The sequence below is a fragment of the Zosterops lateralis genome (assembly GCF_965231275.1).
Source record: "Zosterops lateralis genome assembly, chromosome: 13".
NCBI classification, from domain to species: Eukaryota; Metazoa; Chordata; class Aves; order Passeriformes; family Zosteropidae; genus Zosterops; species Zosterops lateralis.
The window spans coordinates 1,886,613-1,913,949 of NC_139773.1; the positions used below are offsets into that span (position 1 = coordinate 1,886,613).

The 27,337-nt window shown below is 58.4% G+C and overlaps 2 protein-coding genes across 2 annotated transcripts; both read right to left on the reverse strand.

The window, feature by feature from the left end:
- Nucleotides 1-3,819: 3,819 nt before the first annotated feature.
- Nucleotides 3,820-5,878, reverse strand: CPLX3 (complexin 3; the record flags this gene model as incomplete). The annotated part of the gene is made up of 3 exons (XM_083870847.1): nucleotides 3,820-4,073; nucleotides 5,301-5,388; nucleotides 5,718-5,878. 3 exons carry the CDS (start codon nucleotides 5,876-5,878, stop codon nucleotides 3,849-3,851), a joined length of 474 nt encoding a protein of 157 aa, XP_083726973.1. The 3' UTR covers nucleotides 3,820-3,848.
- Nucleotides 5,879-14,415: 8,537 nt separating this feature from the next.
- Nucleotides 14,416-24,446, reverse strand: CSK (C-terminal Src kinase). The gene is made up of 13 exons (XM_083871263.1): nucleotides 24,372-24,446; nucleotides 19,763-19,839; nucleotides 19,419-19,532; nucleotides 18,845-18,957; nucleotides 18,027-18,246; nucleotides 17,586-17,679; nucleotides 17,443-17,508; nucleotides 17,215-17,314; nucleotides 16,982-17,072; nucleotides 16,297-16,370; nucleotides 16,005-16,200; nucleotides 15,146-15,232; nucleotides 14,416-15,049 (listed from the first exon to the last, which is right to left on the reverse strand). Exons 2-13 carry the CDS (start codon nucleotides 19,775-19,777, stop codon nucleotides 14,867-14,869), a joined length of 1,353 nt encoding a protein of 450 aa, XP_083727389.1. The 5' UTR covers nucleotides 19,778-19,839; nucleotides 24,372-24,446; the 3' UTR covers nucleotides 14,416-14,866.
- Between the last annotated feature and the right edge of the window lie 2,891 nt (nucleotides 24,447-27,337).

Below are 27,337 nucleotides of genomic sequence, written 5' to 3' on the forward strand. Positions count from 1 at the left end.
CTTTTATATATTTTTATTCTGATCATTATTATTCAGAGCAGAGATTATATCCTGAGGCTTTAAAGTGCTTTCCAAGCCTGTGTCCTCCCCCGGCCCGTGGCGGGCGCGGGGCCGGCGGGGACGGCTGCACCGGCTGGCTGCGGCAGCCGGCGCGGATAATCGCATCTGCCTTCACGCTCGGCCGCCAGCGCCGCACAGCCCCAGCCCAGGGAAGCAGGACGAGGCTCTGGATGCTCCCCTGGGGCTGATGGAGCCCAGCTTTATGTCGGGGTGGATGTGAGTGTCTTTTGCACTGGGGTTTTTGGTGGAGCGCTGCCCAAATGTCACTGGGGGAAGGTGGCACGAAGTGAGCGGTGGCCTCTGGCCTCTGTCACTCAGCTTCACAGGGAGGAGCTGCCTCACTCCAGTCCCATTCATGCCATCACCCAGCCCTTCCAAAGGGCTCTTCCAACCCTCACTGAGTGGTTCTTGGGGCCGGATTGTCACCCAGAGAGGTGTGGAGTGGCAGCTGTGTTGTCACCCTCGTGGTGCCAGCGTGTGGGTTGACGTGAGATCAGACCCGTGATGGGTTGGGGAGAGCTGGGTCAGTGTGTGGAGCCAACCTTGGGCTTTCCCAGGGCTCTTTAATCAGATTAATCCCGATTGTTGGACCAACAGTGGGTGGATGGATGGGCCATCCCTTCCCCTGGCGGCTCACAGGGAGGTTTAATTGCCTGCAAAAAGAAGAAGGGAAATTCCCCAGCCTTCCATGGCAGCTCATTTGTTTCAGCACTTTAACAATTGCTCATTTAATGCTTTATCCATTGGGGAAACCACTCGCTCATCCTACACTCACCACTGGGAAGGAGGAAGATCCTGCGGCTGGCTGAGGAATGGAGGTGGTGCAGGAGGGCAGGAATTTTGTCAATGAAATTTGTGTTATTTGATCAATAAAATTTAGTTTATTTTATTGACAGGATTCCTTACTGCAAACATCTTCCAGCAGCCAGCAATGGCTTGCTTGGGCAAACCCATCCCAATCCCATAGGTGAGGAAATCATATAAAGCCTGTAAAAGAGAGAAAAAAGAGATACATTTTCTGCTTTAATCCACCCTTATTCTTCACGTTTAAGATTTTTCGTCTGTGTGTTGATGCCCGGAGCAGTCGTATGGCATGGAGGCTGCAGGGATGCTCAGGATACGGCAGCAGGAACCGCTGGAAACTGGGATGCATCCCGTGGTGGGCAGGGAAAAGGCAGGAGGGAGCTCTCTGCCCCTGCTGCCCCCATTCCATCTTCTCCTCTTCTATCCTGACCTCTCATCTGCCATCCCAGTCTGTCAACCCTCCAACCCAGTCTGTCATCCCTCCATCCCATCCTCTCCTTCCTCCTTCCCAGCCTCTCCTCTCCCATCCTGACCTCTCATCCCTCCATCCCAGTCTGTCATCCCTCCATTCCATCCTCTCCTCCCTCCATCACATCCTCTCCTCCCTCCTTCCCAGCCTCTCCTCTCTCCATTCCATCCTCTCCTCCCTCCATTCCATCCTCTCCTCCCTCCATCACATCCTCTCCTCCCTCCTTCCCAGCCTCTCATCCCTCTATCCCATCCTCTTCTCTCTCCATCCCAGGCTCTCCTCCCCGCTAAGGCGGCCCCCCAGCGCTGGGAGCAGGGCTGCAGCCTCGGAGGAGCGTCCTCGGAGTTGCCGATGCTTCTCTTTGCCGGGAACGCTTTGCTGAGGCTTAACACGTCGCGGGAGCCGTGCGGGGGGAGCGGGGGCCGCCCGCCTTTTCACATGCCTGGGGGTCATGGAGCCTCCTAAAATAAACCCGCTGAGCTTCACGCGGCCTTTGCGTGGCGGCACGTGGCCGGGAGAGCGCCGAGCACAGCGCAGGGGTCGGGCACGGGGGGCAGGGGACGGGGGGGCCGAGGAATAGGTGCGGGAGAGGATCCCGGCTGGCTGCAGGGGGGATGAACCGCGGGGCCGCATCCCCGGCGCATCCCGCGGCTCCCGCTCCGGCTGGGATCCCGCTCTCCCGTGGGATGAGTGTTGATCTCGCCTTGCCACGGGCCTGGGATTTAATCACCAAGGGCTCGGCTCGGGCCGTGCCTGCTCCCTGCTATCCCTTTCCTGGTGGGGGATTAGATCAGCTCGCGCTGATCCTCATCAGGTATGATCTCCTTCCAGAGCTAAAGCTGCTCCTGCCAATCTCCCCTCTCGTTTCTGCCCGGCTGTGTGGGGCTGGATTGGGGATCTGATGGGAGCAGATGTCCCTGGAGCTGCTGGAGCCTCCTGGCCCCAGGGGCTGGAGAGTTGCGATGATGTGCGTCCCTGCCTGAGCTGCCTCTGTCTGTCTGTCTGCCTGTCCTCTCAGGGATGGACACCCAGGAATACCTGGCCCAGGCACAGGATTATCAGGGAGCAGAAAGGAATCTCTCGGTGCAGAAGCCCCAGCCATGACTTGATCCAGCACCAATACTAATACTAATAAATAATAACAACAACAAGATCCATTTCCCAGCACCCTCTCCTGTGTTTTCCTGGATGACCCATCCTCCCCAGCAAAACCAAACTGCAGTTAATCAGCTCCCACGGGATTTGGAGCGATGAATTCCCAGCCCGAGCCAAGTTTTTCCAGGAAGCCTCACCACGGGAGGCCCCTGCCCCTGGGATGCTGCCAGGGCTGGGAGTCACACCTGCCCTAGCATAGGCTCATCCCTGCAGAGAGTGTCCTTGCTTGGAGCAGTGCTGGACATCCTGCAGTGAGACTGAGAATTCTGAACGTTTTGTATTAAAATTGCCAAAAATCTGCAGGAAAATGAGTATTTTGTTTGCTTTTAAACCCGACCGCTGCCAATGAGCTGCTTGTAGCAGCTTTGGTCCCGAATGTGAGTGCAACCAGGAGAGGTGTTTCTTTGGGATTCTGCTGGCACACAGTTCTCCTTGGAGCTCCTGTCCGTGCCTCGGGAAGAGGCACCCCAAACCCAGGAAAACAGGAAAATTTGAGCAGGAAAACAGAGCCCAGGGAGAAAAATAAATGCATAGACATCTCCTGGTATTTATTCCACCGGTTATAACAGTACCATGGCACGGGGACAGCACAGGAGGTGAGGGACACTCAACCGAGCACGGCACAACTACAGCACGATGGGCGGGAGAACGGGGCGATAGTCCCTCATCGCTTTGTTCTTCTCCTGGAAGGAACAAAGACAGGATCCTATGCCAGGAGAGGGACACCACTGCTCCAGGGAAGGGCTGCTACGGGCTCAGCTCAGCACCAGGGAGGGCTTTTGTTCCTCTCTGGTGTCAATTCGGGCTTCAGCACCCCCCTTCCCACAGGGGTGAGAGGGATCATATGGCAGGTCCTTCCCGGCTGGCTCCTTCAGAGGGGCCCTCAAGGGCACAGGGGTTGGTGTTCCTTGCAGGGATGGGATGTCGTTTCTCGGGTGATGGGTACGGGACGCAGGGAGGGGGGTGTTCCACATCCTGCCTCGTCCTTGCGAGGCAAATCGGAGCCTCTCGGTCGTCTCTAGGAGGCTGAGTGGAAAGGTGGAGGCAGAGCCACAGCGTGTGGCCACCACTCCAAGGTCACTCTCCTTCCCTGCAACTTCCCGGGCTCTGGCGGCGGGCACCCCCTGCCCGGGCACGGGAGGGGTTCGGGAGGGACATGCTGGCTCTTGGCTCTAACCTCAGCCCGGAGAACGGAACGAAAACCACACATCAGGGACATCTGGGTCGGGGGCTCGAGGGGTCACACGGCTCAGGAGGACCCGAGTGACACACGGCAAGGGTGACAACGTCGCTGGGGGCCCCGCTGCAGGCAGCAGCCCCCGCCAGAGCCTGCACTGTATCCCCTCCCTGCTCAGCCCCATCACATCAACGAGCATTTCTCCGCCGATTGCTTCAGGTCCTCTAGCGTGGCCGAAGCTTTGTCCTTCAAGGAATCAAGGTCCAGGTTCTGGATGTTGCTGAGCTGGCCGATAACCGAGTTCTTCTCCTCCTCCTCCTCGTTGTCCTGCTCGATCATCTTGGCCAGCTCCTTGGGCAGCTCCACGTCACCTCCCACCAGCTGGATCTGGTTGTCATCCGTCTCGTTCTGGAACGGGCCGGGAGAGAGTCAGGAGCGGGGATGGAACAGCGGGAAGGGGCATCTGGAAGCGTCACAGGAGGGGCTTTGGGCTCTCTTCCCACTGTAAGCACCATGTGGGGAGGTCCCTGGGGGTGAGGGTGGGATGCAGATCCAGGCTGAGGAGAGCCCGGTCTCGCACAGCGAGAGCCGAGATGGAGCCCACGCACAGCACCAGTGCAAACTGGTTTCCAGCTCGCGTTGCGGGGGGCGAGGCACCTAATTAAGCTGCGCTTATTCTTAACGACTGCTCCCACCGGCGGTGGGGATCAGCTCTGTGCCGGGAGCCGCGGGGAGGCTCGGGATGAGGCAGCCCGGCTGCCAAGCGGGATCAGTAATGAGCAGAAGAAACTTGTCAAAAGATGAGAAGGGACATCAGAAGCACAAGGAGGCAGTGAAAGGATGGTGGGGCCAGATCCAAACAAATCCCAGTTTCCCCAGGGGAATAAAAAAATCTCCATCTCTTTCTTTCTCTGCCTTTTCTGTCTTTTGGCAGGGGGTGAAAGAAACTCTCCAGCTGTTTATTTCCTGGATATAAAGGGGGGTGGGAAGCAAGGGGGAGGTGAATCCGGGCTAGCTGAACAACTCCAAACAATCAGAGCAATCTCACTTGGCTTAGCTGACCCTTTGGAACTAATATTAGCCCGGCTCCAATTTGGAGTATTCACCACTGAGCGACTCTTCCTGAATAAAGGGTGGGTTTGGAGGGAGAAGAGCTTGTGACAATTCCAAGAAAGGCTGAATTATCCCTTGATTAAACTGTTTTTAGTGAATGGTTCATCGTGCGGAAATTCCAGAACTGGAGTTTAGGTGGGAGACGTTTGCCAATAATCTGGGGAGAGGAGCTGGATAATCCAGCTAGAAAGGTGCAACCCTGTCTCCACTCCCGACTCCAGGGAGTCTGGGGTGAAGGTGCTTTTCCCTCACCCAGCTGGATTTAGGGGGCAAAAGCGAGGAAGAGGGGGATCGAGCAAGGCTGGGAGTCCCACTGTCCCAGGCTGGTGGACTGTGGTGCTTGGGGGGAAGGAAAGAGGCCAAAGTTTGGGGAGAAGGATGGTTTTGAGGGGAATTTATTTGCGTTTGGGCTTTGAGGCTCACACCTCAGCCAGTCAAGAAGGTCCTTGTCCCCTGCCCTCCCTCCAGGGCTCCATCCAGAGCTTGGCTCCCCCTGTGCCCCCTTCCCCAGCGCAGCCATACCTTGGGGAGCCTGTACTTGTCTCGGAAGTGGGACCTGACCGTGGCTCTCTCCGCCTTGCGCTGGGCGAACTGGGCATCTCTCTCCATCCTGCGAAGCACACGGGGCACTCACCAACAGCCCGTGCCCCCCATCCCTGTCTGCGCTTCCCCCCAGCCTCCGCATCCCCCATTTTCTCTGAAAAGTCTCGGTTTTCCACAATTTCCTCCCCCCAGCGCAGCCTGAAAAGAGAAAACAATCCCGTCTCCCGGGCGAGGAAGCGGATTAAGGGATTAGGGGGCTCATTAAACCCCCTCACGGTCCTGCCGTCCCCGGCGCCGGCTCCCCTCATCTCCCAGGAACAGGATAGGGAGCCCCCCCTTCCCGCGGGGACCCCGAGGCTCCCGGCGGTGCCGGTGCCCGGTGCCGCCGGCACTCACTTCTCCTCCACCAGCTGCCGCTGATACTCCTCATACTCCTCGCGGGTCATGCCCTGCGCCTCGGCCGGAGACTTCTCGCCCTCGCTCTTCTCCTCGCCGCCCAGGCCGCCCGTGAGGTTCTTCAGCTGCCCCCCCACCATGCTCTTCACCATGAACGCCATGGCCGCGCCGTCGGGGGCCCGGGGGGCCGGGGGGCAGCGCGGCTCTGCAGCCGGGACAGCCGGGGTCACCGGGGGAACGTGGGGATGGGCAATGCCAGGAGACCCCGAGGAACGGGGTTAGGGGTGAGCTGGAGTGCCAGGGAGCCCAGGAATGGTCAGTGCTGGGAGTAGGGAATCACCGGGATGCTGGGAATGGGAGGTGCTGGAGAGCCGGAGTGACTGGTTATGGAGCAGCCGGGGTCAGCGGGGATGAGCTGCTGGGCGGCTGGAGCACCGAGTGCCCGGGGAGCCGGGGCACCGGGCGGGAGGAGAGCCGGGATGAGCCGAGCTGGGCTCCTGGGGAGATGGGGCACCGGGCGGGGGGAGAGCCGGGATGAGCCGAGCTGGGCTCCTGGGGAGATGGGGCACCGGGCGGGGGGAGAGCCGAGATGAGCCGAGCTGGGCTCCTGGGGAGCGGACGCACCGGGTAAGGAGGAGTGGGAACAGGGGAGATGAGCTCCCGGGGAGGAGTCGCGGTCGGCGGAGTGGAGTTCGCGGGGAGCAGGGATATACGGGGTTATGGAGGATGCGGGATCAGCAGAGCCGAGCTCACACAGTACCGAATCCCTGAGGGTCAGCAGAGCTGAATTTCCCGGGAGGCGGAATACCGAGCGATGGGAAGCCGGGGTCAGCAGAGCTGAGTCCCCGGGGAGCTCTGGCGCGGGGGTACGGAGGAGCGGGGCTCAGCGGGGATGAATTCCCGGGATGACGGAGAGCTGAGCTCCCGGGGTGCCAGAGTACCGGCCAGGGACGGGGGAGATGGGTTCCCGGGCACGGGGCACGGGGTTATGGAGGAGATGGGCTCAGAGGAGATGAATTCCCGGGATGACAGAATACCGAATTCCCGAGGAGCCGGGACCAGCGGTCAGCGCAGCGGAGTTCCCTGGCCGGTGGAGTACAGAGTCCCAGGGATGCCGGAGTACTGAGAGATGGAAGAGAGGAGTTCCCGGAAGATGAGTTCCTGGGACAGCGAAGTCCGGAGCTCCAGGGATGCCGGAATACCGAGTTGCTGGGATGTCGGAGTAGCGATTTGCAGGGATGCCGGAATACCGAGCTGCCGGGATGTCGGGGTACGGGATGTCAGAGTACGGGGTGCCGGGATGTCGGGGTACGGGATGTCAGAGTACGGGGTGCCGGAGCTGCCGCCGGGCCGTGCGGGGTCAGCGGGGCCGCGCCGCGGGGCCGCCCATGGCGGAGCGGTCCCGGCCGGGAGCGGAGCGGAGCGGGCGCTGTGGCAGCGGGGCTCGCACAGCTCCGGTGTGTGTGTCCCTGCACGGCGGCGGCGGCACCGCCTCCCCCCGGCCCCGCCGCCCTCCCCCGGGCGGAGCCGCCGCCGTCCCGACCCGCCTCGGACCACCGCGAGTGACGCCACCCCCGCGGGAAGAAGGAGCCCCCAGAGCTCCCCGAGGACACCGCGGTGGATGGAGCCATGGTGGGGGCTGCGGGGAGCCCCTCGGACGCCTTTCCTCCGTGATTCCCGCTGCTTCATCCCACCGAGGAGCAAACCCGCCCCAGTGCCCTTTCTCCCGCTCTATTCCCCGTCCTTCGGGTCTGGCAGGAGGAAAAGCCGGGCTTGACACTCGGAACAAGCCATATGTGCCAGCACCAGTCACAACTGTTGTTTGCTCATCCGTCCAAGGGCTGGTGCCCAAAAGTTCCTTCCTCTTTATCCTGTTAATGATATCCCTGGAAATATTCCCATCTCTGGAAGTGTCCAAGGCCAGGCTGGACAGGGCTTGGAGTACCCTGGGATAGTGGAAGGTGTCCCTGCCTATGACAGGGGGTTGGAGCTTGGAAGAGCTTTAAGGTCCCTTCTGACTCCAGCCGTTCTGGGATTCCGTGATTCCACGATTTCATGATATTAATTAATACTAAAGCTGTTCTCAGCCCCCAGAACACAGGCACGAAAGCCTTGGTCGATCACCTAAATCAGGAGGATGGAGCAGGCACTGATTCTGTTGCATCATTCTCTTGCTCTCTCCAACCCCACTCCCACTCCTGCTCTTCCCTTTGACTGCAGCCGCATTCCAGGCCTTGGGGAGTGAGCAATTAATGGCATCAGCAACGCACCTCCCTTCCAGATGGCCAGCCTGGCTTTAACAGACATTTCTCCCTTTTTTCTTCCCCGCTCATGAAAAACGAGCGTGGATCCAAACCCCAATCCCGGCTTGCGGGAAATCATTTCATTTCCGAAATATAAAGACAATCTTTGCAGATTAAAATAATGGAACAGCTGGGAAGCGACAGAACAAAGTGACAGAGGGAGGGGGGAATCGGCCCAGCTCCTCCCATCCCCCCCATCCAAGGTAAAAATACGTCTCAAGAGGAAAACAGATTAAAAAATAGCCCATTTTTTTCTAGGATAATAATCTGGTCAGCAGCTTGGCAGTGACCGCTGCTCGTAGGGATTGGAACACCCTCTCGGAGGTGACAACAGGGGGGTTGTCCTGGTGAAGGCTGTCCTGGCTGAGCAGAGCCCCCTGATTGATGCCAGCAGTTGCCTTGAGTCCATCCAAAGGTGCAAACGGACGCCGGGACGGGGGAGGTCCCTCCCAGGCGCCTCCGTTTGGCACAACTCCAGCCTCACCCACCGCATCCCCCGGCACGCAGGTGCCCCTGTGCCTTCTGCTCACCCCGAGCCGGCGGCTCAGGAGCCTCAACAGCTTTTTGAAGTGATGATATTTTTTTGCTTTTCACACCTATCTGCAGGCCCCCCTAAGCGCTCTCCCATGGAAAACCCATGGAAAATTAATTTTAACCCACAATGAGCTGCCAGAGCCTGCTGGGAAACAGGCTGGGAGCCCCGGGCTGTCCGCAGATGTCCCGTTGCCAGCAGCGTGGTCACGTTCTGGCTGTCAGTCTGGCTGAAAAGAGGGGCAGGGAGAAGGAGCAGCACCCCCGGTTGTGTCCTTGGGTGCTGGCCCGAGCCTCGTGCGCGCTCAGAGCAGATTTCGGATGTGGCAGGTCCTGGGAGCTTCGCTCACTCCGGATTTCGCTGCGAGCATCCATTAACAAAGAGAGACTGGAAGTCAAGACCGATTTTTTCCAGCTTGGGTTAGATGGGTCAGCTCCCACGGAGCCTCCCTGTCTGAGGAACTAAAGCAAACAGCTCCTGACGAGCAGAAACGCTCGGCCAAGGCAACTAGGTGAAAACAAGCCCGATGTTCTCGGCAGCGCCTTGGATCCCGTCCCTCGTGGCAGGGATGCTCGTTCACCAGCCTGGGCTCTGCAGCCTCTTGCAGTTTTACAGAGATGGAGCAAAAGGCAAAGGAAAGGACCCCCGGAGAGATTTAGCAGCTCTCCCATCCCCTCGGCTTTTACTGGAGGGGCCCGTGTCCCACCTGAAGGCAGAGCTGCGGGGACAATCAGAGAGTGCAGCGAGCTGGGAAATGATTCTTGGGAGGTGGTTGATTTCCCCATTTGCTTTTCCTTGGGCAGCGCAGCTGAACCGCTCCTCATCCCTGAAATATATTCAAGTGAGGATGAGTCATCCTTCCTGCCAGGACTGTAACCTGCCGTAATGAGATGTAAATCCTTGCATGACCTATTATATTAGCTTATGCTATATCACACATCTCCACGGATTAGACGGCAGGGAGATGAGACGTCCCCCCGTCGCAGCCTCAGACAAGACGGTGGAAGTTAAGAGGATCCTCTCTCAGCGTTGACACCTGATTTAAATTGGAAGCAAGCAGCTCCCTCTGCCATGCTGAGAGGGATCATTTCAGCTCTTCTTTCCAGGTAACTGCCTCCAAAGGCACAGTTACCCCAGCCCGTGTTTCAGGAGATGCTCCAGAGATCCCCGAACGGCCCTGGAGTGGCCGCTCTCGGAGCGATCCTGTGGATTGCAGAGGGGAGGGGACGGCTCGGTGACCTCGAGCTGCAAGGCCATGGCAATAAGGCCTGATCCTTGTCAGCCTGAAATCCAGGGAACGTGAACGTTTAAGCCTCCGGAGACCCCGGATAGGTGAGGCAATCCTGGAAAGCCGCGTGTGTGCGCGCCGGAGCCGCGCCGGGCGGGGAACGAGAGGCGTTCCCAAGGCAAGCGGCAGCCCGCTGCCTCTGCTGCTGTGCCGGGGGGAGCCACGGCGGCACTTGGCAGCTGATTGTCACTTCTGCTGATGGGGACAGGCACCGCCACCTCAGGAACCGCCGCGCTGGCTCTGGCCCCGGCGGCAGCGGCAGAGTCACCTTCCCTCTCCCCACCTGCCGATGGGGTGTGCAGTGGGATGGGGACAGGGATACCCTGCTGTGCCCCTCGGGCATGGGGACAAGGCACGGTGACATCTATCCACAGAGTCCCGCTGCTGCGATGGGCCATCACCTCCCAGGAGTTTGAGGGGAAATGTCCTGGAGGAAAACATCCCTTCAGTGGGATCCCGTCAGGGAGATCCTTTACTGGATCACAGTGGGACCAAAGTCCTGCCATGTCACTGGCAGAGGGAATAAGGAAACCTTAGGATAAAGGTGTGGTAAATTATCAAACGAAATGATTTCTGGCATTAACTCGAACAGAACTCCATAAAGCTGGAATTTGCCTTGGCTGAGGAAGACGGACTCCAGGGCAACTTGTTGTGGAAATGAAACCAAAGATGCGTTTCCCTGACCTGCGGAGGCATTCCCATGGAAAGCCTCCCCACTCCTACAGAACCAAGCCTTTGAGTTCCCAAAATCTGATATCGTCTCCACAGGATGAAAAAATCCCAGTGCACCCCTCCTCGCCTTGAGGTGCCCTGGCAGAGCCCCTGAGTGGTCCTAGGGAGGGAAGCCAGGAGTGGGAATGCTGCTGGGGTGTCCCCCACAGTTCCCTCAGAATTCCCTGCTCTCATCTTCATCACTGAGCACGAGGCTGCCCAGACTCACCATTTCTGGGGTTTGGGAGGTTTGGGGTGGGAATGGTCCTGTCATCCAGAGTATCCATCCTGAGGGATGGGGTTTGGGGTGGGAATGGCCACACAAGACACAGAGCCCTGTCCCAAGGGATGGGGGTTTTGTGGTGGGAATGGTCCTGTCATCCAGAACATCCATCCCGAGGGATGGGGATTTGAGATGAGAATGATCACACAGGATACAGAGCCCCCATCCCAAGGGACTGGTTTTTGGGGTGGGAATGGAACTGTCATCCAGAACAACCATCCTGAGGGATGGAGATTTGAGATGAGAGTGGTCCTGTCATCCAGAGCATCCATCCCAAGGGATGGGGGTTTGAGGTGGGAATGGCCCTGTCATACAGGACATACAGCCCCTGTCCCAGGGCACAGAGGGGTTTGGGGTGGGAATGGTCCTGTCATACAGGACATGCAGCCCCTGTCCCAGGGCACAGAGGGGGTTTGGGGTGCCGTGGGTGCTTTGGCAGAAGAGGAGGGGAAGGAGCTCCCAGCACGGAGGCGGGCGGCCGCAATTCCCGTGGGGAGGAGGGGTGCTGTGCGAGGTGAGGAAGAGGGAGGTGCCGGGGGCGGCGGGGGGGCTCCCACGGCGGTGTCTGCACCCGAGCCGTGACACAAATGCGGCCGGACAGACATACAGAGCATGTAAACAGGCACATGGGGAGAGCATGTGCTGCTCCGTGCCGCTGGTGGAGAGCGAGCCCCGAGCAAAGGCACACGCCAGCCCCGACACACACACGGCCACACACACGCAGCGTTCCCACGGGGGATCTTCCCAGCCTGGCCTTCATTTCCTGGAGTGCTCTGAAGAAGGAAAAAAAAAAAACACAAAAAAAGAGAGAGAGAGAGCGAGGAGAGGTGAACGCCACGGAACGGTGATGGGAATGGCTTTGTACATCGCGCTAAAAATAGTCCTTGTGATAAAGTCGATGGTGGAGGGGGAGGAGGAGCCGGCAGCGCACAGATGCCGGCGAGGGATGCCAGGGGTTGGGAAGCCCGTGCTCCGAGGATGGAGCAGAAGGGCCATAATTAGAGCTGGTAATTAGCCCCAGGCAGCGCTGAGAGAACTGAGCCGCTTGTGGGGTACTCATTGTATTCCCACCTCTTGGGATGGAGGCTTTACCACCCGGGGAAATGAGAAGTGAGCGGCTGCTGCAGCTGGAATTGGGGTCCTTTGAAGGGAGATGGGAATTTTGGGGTGTTTAAGGTGAGGAAGGCTCTCTGCAGCTCTGTGAGTAACGAGAAGTCAGAGAGGGTGTGGGAACACAAAGCTTGTGGAAGGAGTCCTGATGGGGAAGGGAGAGGATCTGCAGGAGCAGGGGGAGCCAGGGCAGGTGCTGGAAGGGATAATTCGGCTCAGGAGTCCGTGTGGGGTGCAGGTGATGGGTAGGGATGGAAAAGCAAAAGATGTGTGACTTTGGAGATAGGCAGGTTCCACACACCAAACCCCAGCTCTCTCCAGCCCTGCCCTGGTCCAGCTGGGAGCCCAAACCCTCCACCTGCTGAGCGGGGTGCAGAGGGGAGGCAGTGGAGATGCCAGAACCAAGAGCTGGGTTTTCCAGAGCTTTTTTAAGCACCGTGTCCCTTTCCCTCCTGGTAGGGTGGGGACAGGTCCCCGTGTGGCACAGGAATAGCGCCCTGCCTGCCGCTGCTGCTGAGGGTGATTCACGCCGGGAATTTGAGGCAGGATGGGAGCTGACACAACCGGGCCCAGTGCCCGCCTCACTGCCCAAGGGAGGAGGAGGAGGAGGAGGAGGAGGAAGGGGACATGATGTGAGCCAGCACTCGGGAGCCCTGGGGTGTCACTCAGCCTGTCCCCTCTGCCCACGCTGCTGCTGATGGAGAGAGCCCCAAAATCCCTCAGGACCAACCACTTGGAGGGATCCAGGATGAACAACTCCAGGCCCAAAGGTCCTGCCCACAGCAGCAACCCTCTCTGTGTGGGGAAACTGAGGCTCAGTGGTGGCAGAAGGGTCTGGGCAGGGTTAAATTCCCTGATTTGTAGTGAAGAATGCAATTTCTTCCATCAATTCTCTCAGCATCCTTCAACTACACCCCAGAGGATGCTGAGGCACTGAACACCACCCCTGAGAGCAGGCACAGTCTCAAAAATGGGAAGTGTGATCCCATTTGGAGGAAAAAAAAATCTAAATAATCTAAGATCAAAATAATTTGGGGGTGAGTTTTGCCCCCTTTTTTGATAGCTGGCAGGTGTCCATCCCCAGCAGAAACCCAGGGCAAGGGGAGAGACCTTTCCCTGCTGTCTCCCATCACACGAAGGTTCTGGTACTTCTCGCCATTCCCAAAGCCGTTTCTTGCAGGCTTTGCCTGTAAATGACTTTAATCTTCATAAGCTCAAAAAGTAAAGCTGCTTATCCGGCTGGGCCCTGCTGGAGCACTGGGAGGAACAGGGGGGACGTGGACAAGTGGAGGGGGGTCAGTCCAGGGGAGAGGAAACCCTAGGGAGCTACATCACATCCCCGATCCCTGCCCTGTTCCCCCCGGACATGGGGACACCCCGAGGCCTCAGGAAGCGGCTCAGCAGCACATCTCCCCTCTGCACACTCCATCCTGCACATCCCTGAGCTGTGCCCGTGCCCCACCACTCCTTTTTTCCCCTTTAACCCTGCTCCAAGAGGAATCTGGGTCTCGATCCCGGACCAAAGCAGGCGGAGAGCTCCAGCCCGGGGCTTGCCAAGCAGGCAGCCGGCAGAGCCGACCGGTGCTCCGCGCCTCGTTTAACGCTGAATAATTCCCGGCGGATGAGCAGGAACTATTCTAAACCTGCCAGACGCCACCTCCAGCCGGCTCCCTCCAGGGATTCCACAGGGACAACTTTGGGCTCGGATGCCCGGGACATCGGGGTCTCACGGCATCTTCTTCTTCATGGTTAACTAAAAAATGTAACTTTTGTACTTCGTTTGGGATTCTAAATTACAACACGATGTACAGGATGTGTGTGTTAACAGAGCTCTACGATACCAACAATTCTCACACTTTTTACATTTACAAGTGGCTGGGCCTCGCAGGGAAGGCAGTGAGGTTCAGGAGTCAGCCCCAAACCACATCCCCTGCTGCTCAGAGCATCAGAAAGTAAAGCCTGGACTAAAGCAGAGCTTTGGGATCACTTGGCAGCTTCATCCCTGTCACAACCTTGTTCTCACAGGCATGATGGAGCCAAGTGCTGCCCAGGGTGCCCATCCCCACCTGTCTAGGGAGGAGATGGAGGGGGTCCACCCCCACTTTTTCCCCTGCCAGAGGAGCCCCGGAGCCGCTGGAAACAGAGCGGGGCCGAGGCGGGGTGTGCCGCGTCCGTATGGAATGGTTTTTTTATTACAGTTTTTAATCTCACAGTTGGTAGCATTACATGAGAATAAAGCACTGGACAGGACTGGAAAAAAAGGCCTCTGGAGACAGCATGCAAACATTGCAACGAGTTTAAAGCAAAACAACCCAAAAAAAAAGAAAAGCATCTGGCGGGGACGCGGCCGCGCTCTCCCGACCGGGCGGCGAGTCCAGCATCTCCCCGTCAACCATCACTTCTGTCGCTGGGGGTTTCCTTTTCATGTGTCCATTTCATTGGTTTATTTATTATTATTCTCCTTTGAACAACCTTCTTCTCTCTCTTTTTTTTTTCTTTTTTTTTTTTTTTCTTCTTTTAATTACATTAAAAAATAAGATTCGTACTTTAGTAAAACGCCCAATGCTCAGAGCTGGGCCTTGCTTGAAATAATAAAAAAAAACGATGATAAAAAAAAAACAAAAACAAACAAACCCAAAATAATAAACTCCCCCCAAAACTGAGAAAACAACAAAAAACCACCCACAAAAATAAAAAAAAGAGCGTGGGAGACTGGGAAAAAAACAAACAACCCCAAACCTAGAAAATAAAAATAAAAACTGACAGATTTGGAATTTTGGAAGCAACCGAGGGAATTGGGGGGGGGGGCACACACACCCCCGGGGCTCCCTCCTGGTGTGGTGGTGGGGCAGGGGGACTGCCCACACCCTGGTCCCCCCCCAGTGTGGGTCCCCTGCGGCTGTGGGGTGGCAGAGCCCCCCCTCACAGGTAGAGCTCCTTCTCTTTGATATGCACTAGCTGTTCACGGAGCTGGTGGAAGGACGGCCGGTGGCCGGGGTCCAGGGTCCAGCACTTCTTCATCACCTCGTAGACGACGGCTGGACAACCGTCCGGAGCATCCATCTTATAGCCCTTCTCCACGCGGGGCACCACGTCCTTCAGGGGCTGCGGGAAATCCGGGGTATCAGGGAGGGGCTCCCCACAAAAACAGGGGCTCAGCTGCTCCCAAAATCCAGCCCCCAGGGGGTGCTCATCACTTACAATTCTCGGATAAGGCACTCGCCCGAAGGAGTAGATTTCCCAGAGGAGGATCCCGAAGCTCCACACGTCTGACTTGGTGGAGAATTTCTGCCGGGAGGGAGGGGAGAGAAGCCCTGTGAGCACACTCAGGCAGGGATGGGGGGGCAAGGGATCTTTTCCACCCTCAGGGCAGCTGCTTTTGGGGTCAGACAGTGGGAAGTGGGACTCTGTTGAGACCCTGAGGATTTTAGGCTTTCTGTGCTAAAAGGCACTGACCCTTCAAGAAAGCACTACATTTGAGCTGAGGGGACAGGCTTCTGAAACTGAGTGATGGCACTGGGATTGTGGGTGTGGAGTTTGAATAGAAGTGTGTGATATCACAGGGTGCAAAACTTAGACTTCAAGGCTTTAGTATACAGTAATGTATATAGAGCAAGATGGAGAACTTAGGGTGTAGGCTAAGTTCTTCTTTCACCTTCTTCTTCGTGGGTTTGGGTGGTATTTTGTAATTGGGTGAAAAGGTCCACACTGCGGACCATGGGTAGTTAGTTATTGGGTTAAAAGTAAAAATAATACAGGTGTCATCTCATTATTGGACAAATTATGCTTAAAAGACCTTGGAAAGAGTTAGAGACAGAGTAATTTTCCACCTTGCTAGCTAGAACTCACAACTTGTGAGACTGTACCATCGGTAAGAATTAATAAACAACTAAGTCCAAACATGAGAAAACTGAGCACTGTGCTGTGATTTAATCCCAGCTCTCACAGAAGAAAAGAAGATAAAGACCCCACAGCACTCAGGCACCTTCTCTGGGGAAGCCTGGAATATTCCCCCTTCCTGCAGCTCCCACCACATCCACGCACTCCAAGGCTCACCCACCTTTTCTCTAAGTGCTTCTGGTGCCGTCCACTTGACGGGCAGCTTGCCCGTGTCCTGTGTGGAAGAGGCTTCCTTGGTGAGCCCAAAATCGCTGACCTTGGCGATGTTGTCCTCCGAGACCAGCACGTTCCTCGCTGCCAGGTCCCGGTGCACAAAGTTGTTGGCTTCCAGGTACTCCATGGCTTCACAGACATCTCTGGGAGTGGGGTGGGCAGCACAAGGGAAGTTGGCAGGGTGGCCCCAAAGCACAGGTGGGGTGGGTCAGGGTGGTGGGCGTAGCCTTGGTACTTACAAGGAGAACTTGAGCAGGCAGTCTGCCCCGAGCACCGACCGCCCGCGCGACCGCAGGTAGTCTACTAGGCTGCCCTGCATGCAGGGATGGAGAGAGAGACAGGGTCAGCAGCCTACCTGCTGCCCCCTCCCTCATGGGGCAAAACAAGGGGATGACAGCCTTCCTTTATGGGGCAGAACAAGGGGATGATATCCCTCCTTTATGGGGCAGGACCCAGGGAGGATGTCCCTCCTTTATGGGACAAGACACGTGGAAGATGTCTCTCCTTTATGGGGCAGGACCCAGGGGAGGATGTCCCTCCCGTATGGGACAAGACACAGGGAGGATGTCCCTGTAAGATGGGGCAGGACCAGGGGAGACGTCACTCCTTCACAGAGCAGGATGTGGAGGATGATGTTCCTTTAAGACGGGGCAGGACTCGGAGGTGATGTCCCTTCAAAGGAGGGGCAGGACACAAGGATAATGTCTCTCCCTCACGGGGCAGATCTGGGGATGCTGACCCCCACCCCAGGGAGCCAGCAATGTGACAGGGGACACCGGACATGCCACCTCCAGCCACCACTGTGGTCCCAGCGAGATGCAGCCCACCCTGGCCTGACCCAGGTGTGCCAGGGTGAAGCCCCAGGACCGTGGTGGGGATGAGGGGACAGAGCAGGAGGGCAGGTGGCCAGGGTGGGGGCCTCACCTTGGCCATGTACTCGGTGACGATGTAAAGGCCACTCTTCTCCTCCACAATCACCCCCAGCAGCTGCACCAGGTTGCTGTGTCGGAGCTGCCTGCACAGCACAGGAGGGCTCAGGGCAGGGGTATGGGGACAAGAGGGGCTCCCCTGGGGCACCAGGGAGCCCCCACCCCTGCTCACAGGGACAGGGGTGCCCCCTTCCCTCCTGCTCTCCCCACAGTGAGGGTGACACTCACGTCATGACGGACGCCTCTGCCAGGAAGGCCTGCGCTGTGGCGTCGTTTTTAATGCACTTCACGGCGACTTTGTTCCCCCGGTAATCCCCCAGCATCACGTCTGCAGGCCAGGAGAGACGGGCACAGGAAGCATCCCAGCCTCCTGGGGCCCCACCAGCACCCTGGGGGGGCCACAGAGGAGACCCACCCATATTCAGGGCCACCACGGGCTGGGGACAGTGGGCTCACCTCCGAATTCCCCTTTGCCAATGATCTGTAGCAACTTGAGGTCCTTCATGTTGAGGGCCCAGCCACCTGCATGGGGGAGAAGGGGGCAGTGAAGGGGTGCTGGGAGGGTCCCCAAGGGCCGGGGAAGGGGCACGGCCACTCACTGCGGGAGAACTCGTCCTGCGCTGCCACCGTGCCCTCCATCAGCTTCGGTTTGATGAGGCGGGTGCAGAGCCCGTCTGCGTCCGTGGTGTAATGCTGGGGGGACACGGCGGGGCGTGGGTGACACCCCTGGCCTGTGGCGGGTGACATCCCTGGCGGGGGGCCGGTGACACCCCGGTGTGGGCCGGGTGACATCCCGGCGTGGGGGTCCCGCCCAGGCGGTGCCGGGCTCTGAGGTCCCACCAGGGGGCAGCACGAGGCCACGGATGGCGGTCCTTCTCCCTCCTCCTGGTCCCTCTGTCCCCAGCATCTCCACCCCAGAGCGGCAGCAGAGAAGGAAGAGCACCCACCACCTCCCAAGCTGCAGAAGTGCAGCCCCACAAGCCCCGATGCCCCCGAATGTCCCCGCAGGAGCTGGATGGAGATGCCAGCTGAGGCCTCACCTCCACCAGCTGCATGAGGTTCTCGAAGTAGACCTCCTCGTCGATGCTGAGCTTGCTGGAGGAGTAGATGATGCGGTAGTGCTCCACCTTGCCCTCGCAGCTGACGCACAGGGTGTAGTCCCCGGGGTAGTTGGTGCTCTCCCGCACCAGGAACAGCCCCGTCTCGGGGGGGTACAGCAGCCTCTCCGCCTGCTCCCGTGTGATCTTCCCGTGGAACCACCTGCAGGGGACACAGAGGGTGGGATGAGGGCTGGGCACATGCATGCTGGCTGCACCCCCGTGGGGCTGTGTTTGGATGTGGAGCAGCTTCTGTCCCTGCCTGCATGGGGACAGCGTGCCTGTGCTCTTCCTCGCTGCCCCCACCCACCCCATGACACAGCTCCTTCCATGACATCCTGCTCCCCCCGTCCTGGCCCTCAGCTGGATTCAGCCCCTCGGCACACTCACAGCAGGTTCCACCTGACACTGGGACTCACTGGCAGCTCTGGGATGCAGCAGGAACATCAAACCCACCCATCTCCCATCCGTCCTATACAGACCCCGTTCCAACCTTCCCCTTCCTACCCCAGCCTTGGCTAAAACCAATTTAAAACACAACCCAGCCATCAATCACCTTCCCAGCCCTGCAGGCAGTTCCCAAAGCACTCAGAGCTCTCCCCAGCAGCAAATCCCAATCCCAAATCCGCACTGCTGCCTATTCTGTGCCCTGTGAGGAATGTCCCTTCTGCTGGGACAGGGCTCTGGCCACAGGGATGCTCCAGCCCGAGCCACCTCCCCCTGAATCCACCTTGGCAGAGCATCCCTGGTTGGGTACTCACGGCATGAGGCTAAGCTTGATGCCAGCTTTGACCCCTTCCCTCTTCTGGACGTAGTTAGCAGGAATGATGCCCTCCCGGCCCACCTTGTTCTTCGCCTTGTACCAGTTGGGATCCTGTGGGGATGTCACAATGAGCCCGTGGCCTCTGGGCACAGCTCCATCCCACCCGAGCAGCCCTCTGGGGCTTCCCCAGTCACCCTGGTACCCCCTGGCTGGCTGCAGGAAGGTGGTGCTGGGACCACCAAACCCCAATGCTGGTGGCCCCACAGGGCTCACTGTCACCCCCTTCCCAACCTGATAGGCATCCCAGAGCCCCCAAACCCACAGCCCCTCTTTTCCTTCCCTGGAGTGGAGCCCAGAACCACAGCCTCTCCCATCCCTCCTCCTCTCCCATCCCTCCTCCTCATCCCGGGAGGCTCTCACATTTTGGAGAATCCTTAACTAATGAGGCCATGAGTTAATTAACCAAGCTCATCACCCGATTCCCGCCCAGTGGGGCTGGCAGGACCAGGGGCTGCCACTGGCACGTGTCACAGGGCGCAGGGACAGCGTCCCACGGAGAGGGGACTCCTTACCTTGGTGACAGCGACGATGGTGAGGACGTCTCCTTTGCTGAAGGGCAGGTCCTGCTCGGCGGTACCGTGGAAGTTGTACTTGGCGATACATTCTGTACCGGACGGCCACACGGCCTGGCCAGGAGCAGGGAATGCCATTAGAGCCCTGCCTGACTGTGTCACCCACCCCTGGCACCCACCGACCTCAAGGACCCCCCTTGCAGATGCAAACCCAAATAGGGTCTGTTTATACCAAATGTCCCCACGTCCTTCCCAAGGGCTAGGGCCGCCCCTGGATGGCTCCATCCCTGGCTGGGGGCACACCTGGATGGCTCCATCCCCACCTCTCCTCACCCAGAGCTCACCTGCATCCCTGACATCTTCTCAGGAGGCTGGGAGCTCGAGTCTCACAGGGGGGACACGTCACTTGGTACCATGAGACCTGTGCGGGGGCAAAGGATGGCTGAGAATGGGGCACGGCGAGAACAAGGTGTGAGCATCCCTGAAGGATGCTCCCAGGCCAGGTGAGCATCTCTTCTCCTGCCAAGGACAGGTCCTGCTCGAGGTGCTGCTTCCACAATGTCCCCAAAGAGAGGTGGAAGTGGGAACTCGGGGCCTGCTCAGTCCCCGCAGTCAGGGGCGGGACCAGCACGGAGCTGCTCACCCGGATTAGGAGGCATTTGCACGGATACAGCTTCTTAAGAACCGAGTTTTTGAGTGCAGCATCTGCACCAAGGAAAAACCCAGCATGGCGTGGATGGGTGGAGATGCCCAGAGCAGGGAAGGGAATGGAAATGGCCTCCAGGAGGTCCATCCCACTCCTCTCCCAGGCTACACAGCCAGATCCCTGCTCTCCCTGGTGACCCACATGTGGAAACATCCAGCCCTGAGAGCTTCCCAGGCCTGGGATCCAAAAGAAATAAACCAAAACTACTCCCTGCTGGCTCAAAACCACTGGGACTCTGGAACGTGCAGCTCCTAAAGCCCAGGGGGCCGCACTGCCCGGGGGTGCTGTGCTCTGGGATGGGTGTGTGGGAGGGGAACAAACCCGGCTTTATTCCCGCTGCTCCGGCCCCTGGCAAGGGATGAAGTCAGTGGCCCCAGAATCAAACCAGGCTTTCTTGGGCTAGGGCACTGGGGTCGTGCTGGGCTGGGGGCACAGAGGGAGGACACAGGCACAGCAACCCCCAAAACCCACCCAAACATTCATGAAGTCATCACATCCCTTGGAGTCACCGCCGCCAGAGCCCTGCCGTCAGCAGCTGGGAGTATTTTGGGAAGGAGGAAGTGAAACTGGGGGGCAAGGCCGAGGATTGGAGGAGGAAGCAGATAAGGGGCAGAGCTGCGGGGAGGAAGAGCACGGTGAGAACGTGGCCCTGTTTCCACCACGTGCCCGCAGTGTTCCGGAAAAGGCGTCACGCTGCCACCCAGCACCTTCCTCACCTTTCCCCAGGGTGGGGACACGGCACACAGTGCTCTGGTTTTGGCAGCAGAGAGGAGAAATCGAGGCTTGGGTGTTCACCCCGAGGACAGAGTTTGGGGACCTCAGGGGTTTCCATCACTGCAGTCTTGGGTCGGCTCCTTTCCCAGCCAGCCTCTAACAGGGAAAAGCCTCTGGAGATGGCACCAAACCCAACCTGATGGCCCCTGGGGACACTGCCATGAGTGCCAGCATCCAGGGGAGGGCAGAGCCCGGCAGTGCTGGGCTGGGGAGCACCACCCGGGAGTGCAGCCCCCAGAACATTCCTAGCTCAAACTCCCTGCAGCTCCCAGCTGATTTCTGCTTAAAATTCTGGATTTACACGTAGCACGGAACAAAAATTTCAGCCAGGGGTCTGGATCCCACCAGTCTGAAACGCAGCACCAGAAAACCAGAGAATAAACTCCACTTGCTCAGGCTGTGAAGGGATTTAGCTGAGGCGTAGAAGGAGGTTTAAGGAGGGAATTTCCCATCTCAGGCTTTCAGCCCTGTTCCTCATCCAGCATCCCATGGGGACACCGAGCACAGGCTGGTTCCGGGTATTGCTCAAGGAGAGCTCCGGCCCAAAGCCCTGAGTCAGCGCTTCCCATCGGCCAGGCCTCATCTCCCAGTGTCCAAAATTCAGCACGATGGAGGCTTCACCCGAGGTGTGACCAGCCGTAAAACCCCAGTCAGTGCAAGGGATGCCCAAAGGTTCATCCCACGTTTCCCAGTCCATGCAGGAGCTGAATCCTCCCAGTCCCAAAGGCCGCTTGTTTGGGCTTTCAGCTCATGGATGTCACCAGCATTTATATTTGATAAATGCAGCGAGGATACAAAATTCATAGCCTGCCTTCATAAAGAGAATTTTTTTTCCTTGCTAAAGAGGAAACTGCCTGAGCAAACCCCACCAAGAACACGATCCAGCCAGCCCAGGCTTTTTTTTATCTCCCCGGAACCTGGATATTCATGGCACCGGACTGTGGCATTGTTAAAATTACACACAATAAATTCCCCTCGCAGTTTCAAAGAGGGAGGTGGCTACAACGCCCAGGGGCTGCCCCTCAGGCCAACACAGATCTTCCTCCTCTGAGCCTCATTTTCTTCTCGATCGTTACCTAATTTCTGCCTCAAAGCCGAGACTTTCCGAGGAGGAGGAGGAGGAAACCACACAGGGCAGTCGCCAAGCAGCCCCCCGAAGGCCTCATGTGACAGGCAGCGGTTCCTGTCACCCAGGCCGGGCCCGGCCCCGCGCCTGCCTCCGCTGTCCCGCGCGTCCCTTGGGATGCTGGGCTGGGAGAAGGACCTGGACATGCCGGAGGAGTGGATCCACGGCCTAAAAGCAGCATCCTGTGCCTTCCGGGAAAGCACAGGCATCACCCCTTCTTCTCCTCAAGGAGGATGTGCGGCAGCACATGAAAGAAATTAATAATAATAATTTAAAAAATTAGCTATGGAGCAGTCTGGCTGATTGGGCAGAGTGGAATGGTGGGTTTGGCTGTTTCCAGCCCTGCCAGGCAAGGGTTTGTTCCTTCTGCAAGCTCCCCAGCCCAGAGTTGGGGTTCAGGATGTGCCCCCTCTGCTAAAACCCCTTTTTCCCCAGTGGAGCATCCTCGGAGCTGCTCTGTGCAGGAGCCCTGGAGATGGATCTCATCCCCCCAGGTCCATCCCCATGGCCCTGCTCCCGCATTTCCCTGTGGGAAGGCCGGCCCGGCAGCCAGGAGCTGGGCAAGGTGGGCAGGGCAGGTACAGCCAACACCTCTGATAATCCAAAGGGCACCGGGAAATGAGCTGGGGACAGCATTCCTCTCACTCATCAAAATAAAATCGAGCTGTGCCAGATCCACGGGCAGGTTGGGAGAGGAGTTTGGGAGCCCCAGAGTGAATCTCGCCTGAGGAGCACCATCACCATGGGATGGGGTGGGTGAAAGATGCTGCGTTTCAGTTTCAAACCCAACCACGGAAGGGGCAGCACCTGCCCAGCACCGGGATGACTCTGTTTAAATGAAGTTGGGTTGCTGATGGCACAGAAGCCTCAATCCCAACGGGAACAGGTGTGTGGGCACCATCCACATCCACCTCCTTCCATGCATCCATCTCCCAATGAAGTCCTTTGAAGTTCAAAAAACAAAACAAAAAAAAATCCCAAACCAACCCCAAAAGCAGACAACATCCTCCCTTGCCTCTGAAAGATCTTATCTGCTGTTATTACAACGAACACCCACGATTACTCTAATCGAAAGAAAAATGTTCCTCCTTCATCTCACCCGCCAGCTTGCAGCGTTTTGGAGCTGCTCCCCCAAAGCAGCCCAGCCTGGGTGCCCTGCTGCAAAAAAAAAGGGACAAGGAAGGGGAGCTGCTTCTTTTTCAGGGATTTTAAAATTCTTTTAGAAGACAAAAAGAAGATGCTGCTGGTCAGAGAGTGGGAGGCACTTGGGGGCAGACAGGAGGAGGCCTGGAGAGAAGCTGCTCTCATTGTGGAAATGTTATCCTGGTCCTCCTTTATCCTACAAAAACCTCACCAGGGTGATTTTCCATCATAAATCACCCCAGTACCCCCTTCACGGGTGCTGTCACCTGAGGACAGGGACAGGATGTGGAGTGGGGCATGGAAAGGTTTTTTTGGCAAATGCTCACTCAAAACCGAAAAGCTGGGGGGAGGCAGCAGTCAAAGGGCAAAGAGCCACCCCAAAACTCCCCGGCTCTGCAGGGATTATCCCACGGCTTCATCACTCCCATCCCGCGGATGCTCCTCAAGGGAAACTGGGGATGCTCCCAAAAGCTCCCGCATCCCTCCGGGGACCTCTCCGGACACTCCCTGCCTTGCCAGGATAGAGCCGTGCTCCTGCCTGGGTCCCCTGGGAACGACTCCCTGTCCCGGGAGGAAAGCTGCCATCCTCCTCCTCCCACCCCTCTGATTCTGATTTGCTTTTTTCTTTTCCCCCTGGACTTTTTGCCCTGCGTTTTGATTTTTCGGGGGACTTTTTTTTTTTTTTTCCGCCCGACGGCACAGCCCCTTTCGCTCTCGCTAAACCAACGAGCAACAGCCGCGGCTATAAATAACCCGCCGCCGCCTTATTGCCCGAAAAAAAAAAAAAAAGAAAGAAAAAAAAAAAAAAAAAAAAAAAAAAAAGAAGAGAGAAAAGCAGCCCCAAATTTTCAAACACTCAAACCAACAATGCGCCGCCAAACCCCCCTCCGAACAGCCGTGTGCCCGCGATGTCCCCGAGCCCCCGTTCCCGCGGCCTTTGTACGGGATGGGGATGCGGCGGCAGGGGGAGGTGGGACCCCCGGCGGGGCTCGGGCGCGGCGGGACCCCCGCCCCGCCAAGGGGATGCTGCGGGGTCCCTCGGCGCCTCCCCGCGGGATGGGGAGGGGGGTCCCGGCTCCCCGGGGACCGCGGCGGGCGGGCGCGGCCGTGCCGGGTCACCGGGGGTCAGGCGGGGCCGGACCTCCGCACCCCCCCCCGCCCCATTGTCCGCGCCCCGCTCGCTCGCCGCCCCGCCGGCACTCACCTCCCTCCGGGCCGGGGCTCAGCCCGCCGCCGGCTGCTCCATGCGGCGCCGCCGGGGCCTCCGGGCTCGGCTGGGCCGGCGGGGGGGCGCGGGGGGGCGGAAGGGGCGGGGGAAGCCGGAGCCGCCGCCGCCGCCGGAGCGCGGCGGGGCCCAGCGCGGCGCGGGGAGGGGCGCGGGGGGCGCGGGGCGGGCGGGGCGCGGGGGGTCCCGGGGCGGCGGGGCCGGAGGGACGGACCGAGGGAGGGAGGGAAGGAAGGAGGGACGGAGGGAGCGGCGCCCGGAACCGGAGCGCCCCGAGCGCAGCGCGCATGCGCCGACAGCACCGCGCCGGCGGCGGGGCGGGGGCACCGGGAGGAGCGCGGCGCCACCTGGCGGCCACCGCCGGCAGCGCCACAAACCGGGGACGGCGGGACCGACAGCGGGACCGACAGCGGGGACAGAGGGGACAGTGGGACCGACAGTGGAGACAGCGGAGACAACGGGGGTACCGGTACCCGCACCGCTAACGGGACCCACACCGGGAACGGCAGCGGCAACAGCACTGGGACCCGCACCGGTCCTGGCATCCTCAAAGGCAGCGAGACTGGCACCGGGACAGGTAACGGGACCAGCAGCGCCAATGGGAACGGCAGCGGGACCCGCACCGGGAACAGAAACGGGAGCGGCACCGGGACACGGACCCACATCGCGACCGGGAATGGAACAAACAGCGGCAACGGGACCCGCACCAGCACCGGAACGACACCGGCACCGGGATCCGCACTGGGAACGGGACGGGAACCCGCACCAGGTGCAGCACCGGCACCGGGACCGACTCCCAGTTCTTGCTCGGTGTGTGCTCACACGGGTGCAAAGTAGTACTGAAATGAGGCTAAAATGTCAATAAAATAATAAAAATCGCTACAAAGCTATAGTAAATAACGATATAATGGTCAAATGACAATGAAATAATATAATATAATATAATATAATATAATATAATATAATATAATATAATATAATATAATATCATATCATATCATATCATATCATATCATATCATATCATTAATATAATATAATATAACATAGTATAATAAATATAGTATAATATAGCATAATATAATAAATACAATATATCTTTAAAGTCCTTCCAACCTGGCCCATCCCCCGATTCCGTGGTCCTAGAAAATATTATTATCTGTATTATTATTAATAATAATAACAATAATGCAATAAAATTGCTCAAATAACTAATAATGTATAGCATGACATCACATAAACATATCAGAGAGCATAACATCATATAATGTCATACGACAACATGATATGACATCATAATAAAGAATAAATTGAATTAATAGAATTAATAGGCGATTTTTAGGGTGCCTTCCAACCGACCCATTCCCTGACTCCACGGGAACAGGGAAAGCCGGGAGCAGAACCAGGGAGGTCGCAGCAGCCACGGGAGCGGGATGCAAAGCCCAGCTCATTTTTAGGAAGAGCATCTTTGCTCCAACAGCGCTCGGGAAAAGATCCAGGGATGCCTTACAAGGGTCAGGCAGCCCTTTGCAGCCAGCCCCGAGTTTCCCGCGGGCTCTGGAATGTTCCTTTGGCCTCGGGGAGGTGTGGAAGGGGCTCATCCTGTCCCAGGCTCCTTCTGGGAGGAACTGAAAGCAGCTCGTGCTCCAGACACGCACCCGCGGTCACCAACCCACGCACAGCCCGGTGCGCCCACCCGGCCCTGCAGGCTCACGGCGCTTTTGGGGTCACTGGCAACCAGAATTCCACAGATATCCTCAGCACAGCACCGCTGGAGCCGGGAGACTCCCTCCCCGGGGCTGGGGAGCAGCAGCAGGAGGCCGGTGGGGGAAAAAAATCATGCACCAACCCAGCTCGGTGGGGATCGTGCCCACCCCCAGGTGTTCCCTGTCCACCTGACCTGGGAACAGGGAGATGCTCTGTCATCGGAGTTTCTTCTTCCCCGTGAAGCCCCAGGACCGTCAGCATCCCCAGGAGTGGTTGGAAGGACGGTTTGGGGATTTGGCGGAGGCTGCTCCACGAGGGGACACACGGAGGGGAATCCTCCGGGCACAGCTGCTGCAATGTCCCGGCTGGAATTCTCCACTGGACGGGTCATGGTTTGAGGGTGGCTGGAAGGGAAGGATGGATTCACGGCCAGCGAGGCAGGGATGGACATCTGCCCGCCCTGCGCCAGGAGAGGGGGCCCTTCCGCCGGCTGGAATCGCCACGGAAAGAGAAGATAAAGTGGGGGGGAAATGCAGCAGAGGAGGAGCTGAGGGTGAAATCCCGGCGGGGCGAAGGATGGGAAATCGCCTCCCCTGTCGCTCTGCCGCTTCCCTGCATCCCCGGCTGGCTGGCTGGGTTAGTCCCGGCGGAGCTCGGAGCCTCCGAGGGATCCCGGCAGCGCGGGCGGGAGGAGGAGGCTGGGCAGGGAAAGGGAAGCGCTCCCGCCTGGGATGTACGAGACAGCGCGGGATTCGCAGGCGGTGGCTGGGAACAACAGAGTAAAGTCAGCGTGACAGCTCATTCCAGCCTGCAGAATTCACCTTCCAGCCGGAAAACCCCCGGAGGGAGCCGGGTTCGGCCGGTTCTGCGGCTCCCGGGGCTCCGGGGGCTCTGCGGGATGAGGGATGCTCCGCAGGGGGGTCCGTCTCCGGCAGATCCCCCTCCCCAAATGTCCCTCCCCGCCAAAAGTGTCCCGTCGGCGGTAAAAGCCGGCGCTCCTCGGTGCCACGGGCATGGCCAGCGGTGTGGCGGCTGCCACCGGAGGGCGTTCACGTCCCGAATGCCGGCGGGAGGGGACCCCAGCGCCTCAGTGAATTAGGATCCTGCTCCCGCCACCCCAGTTCTGCTTCTCGGGGGGCCTCTCCCCCCATGCCAGCCCCAAACCCCCCTGGGATGTGCAGAACAGCCTCATTTCAGGGCTGTCCTGGCAGCCCTCGTTCCCAGGATGTTTTTAACTGA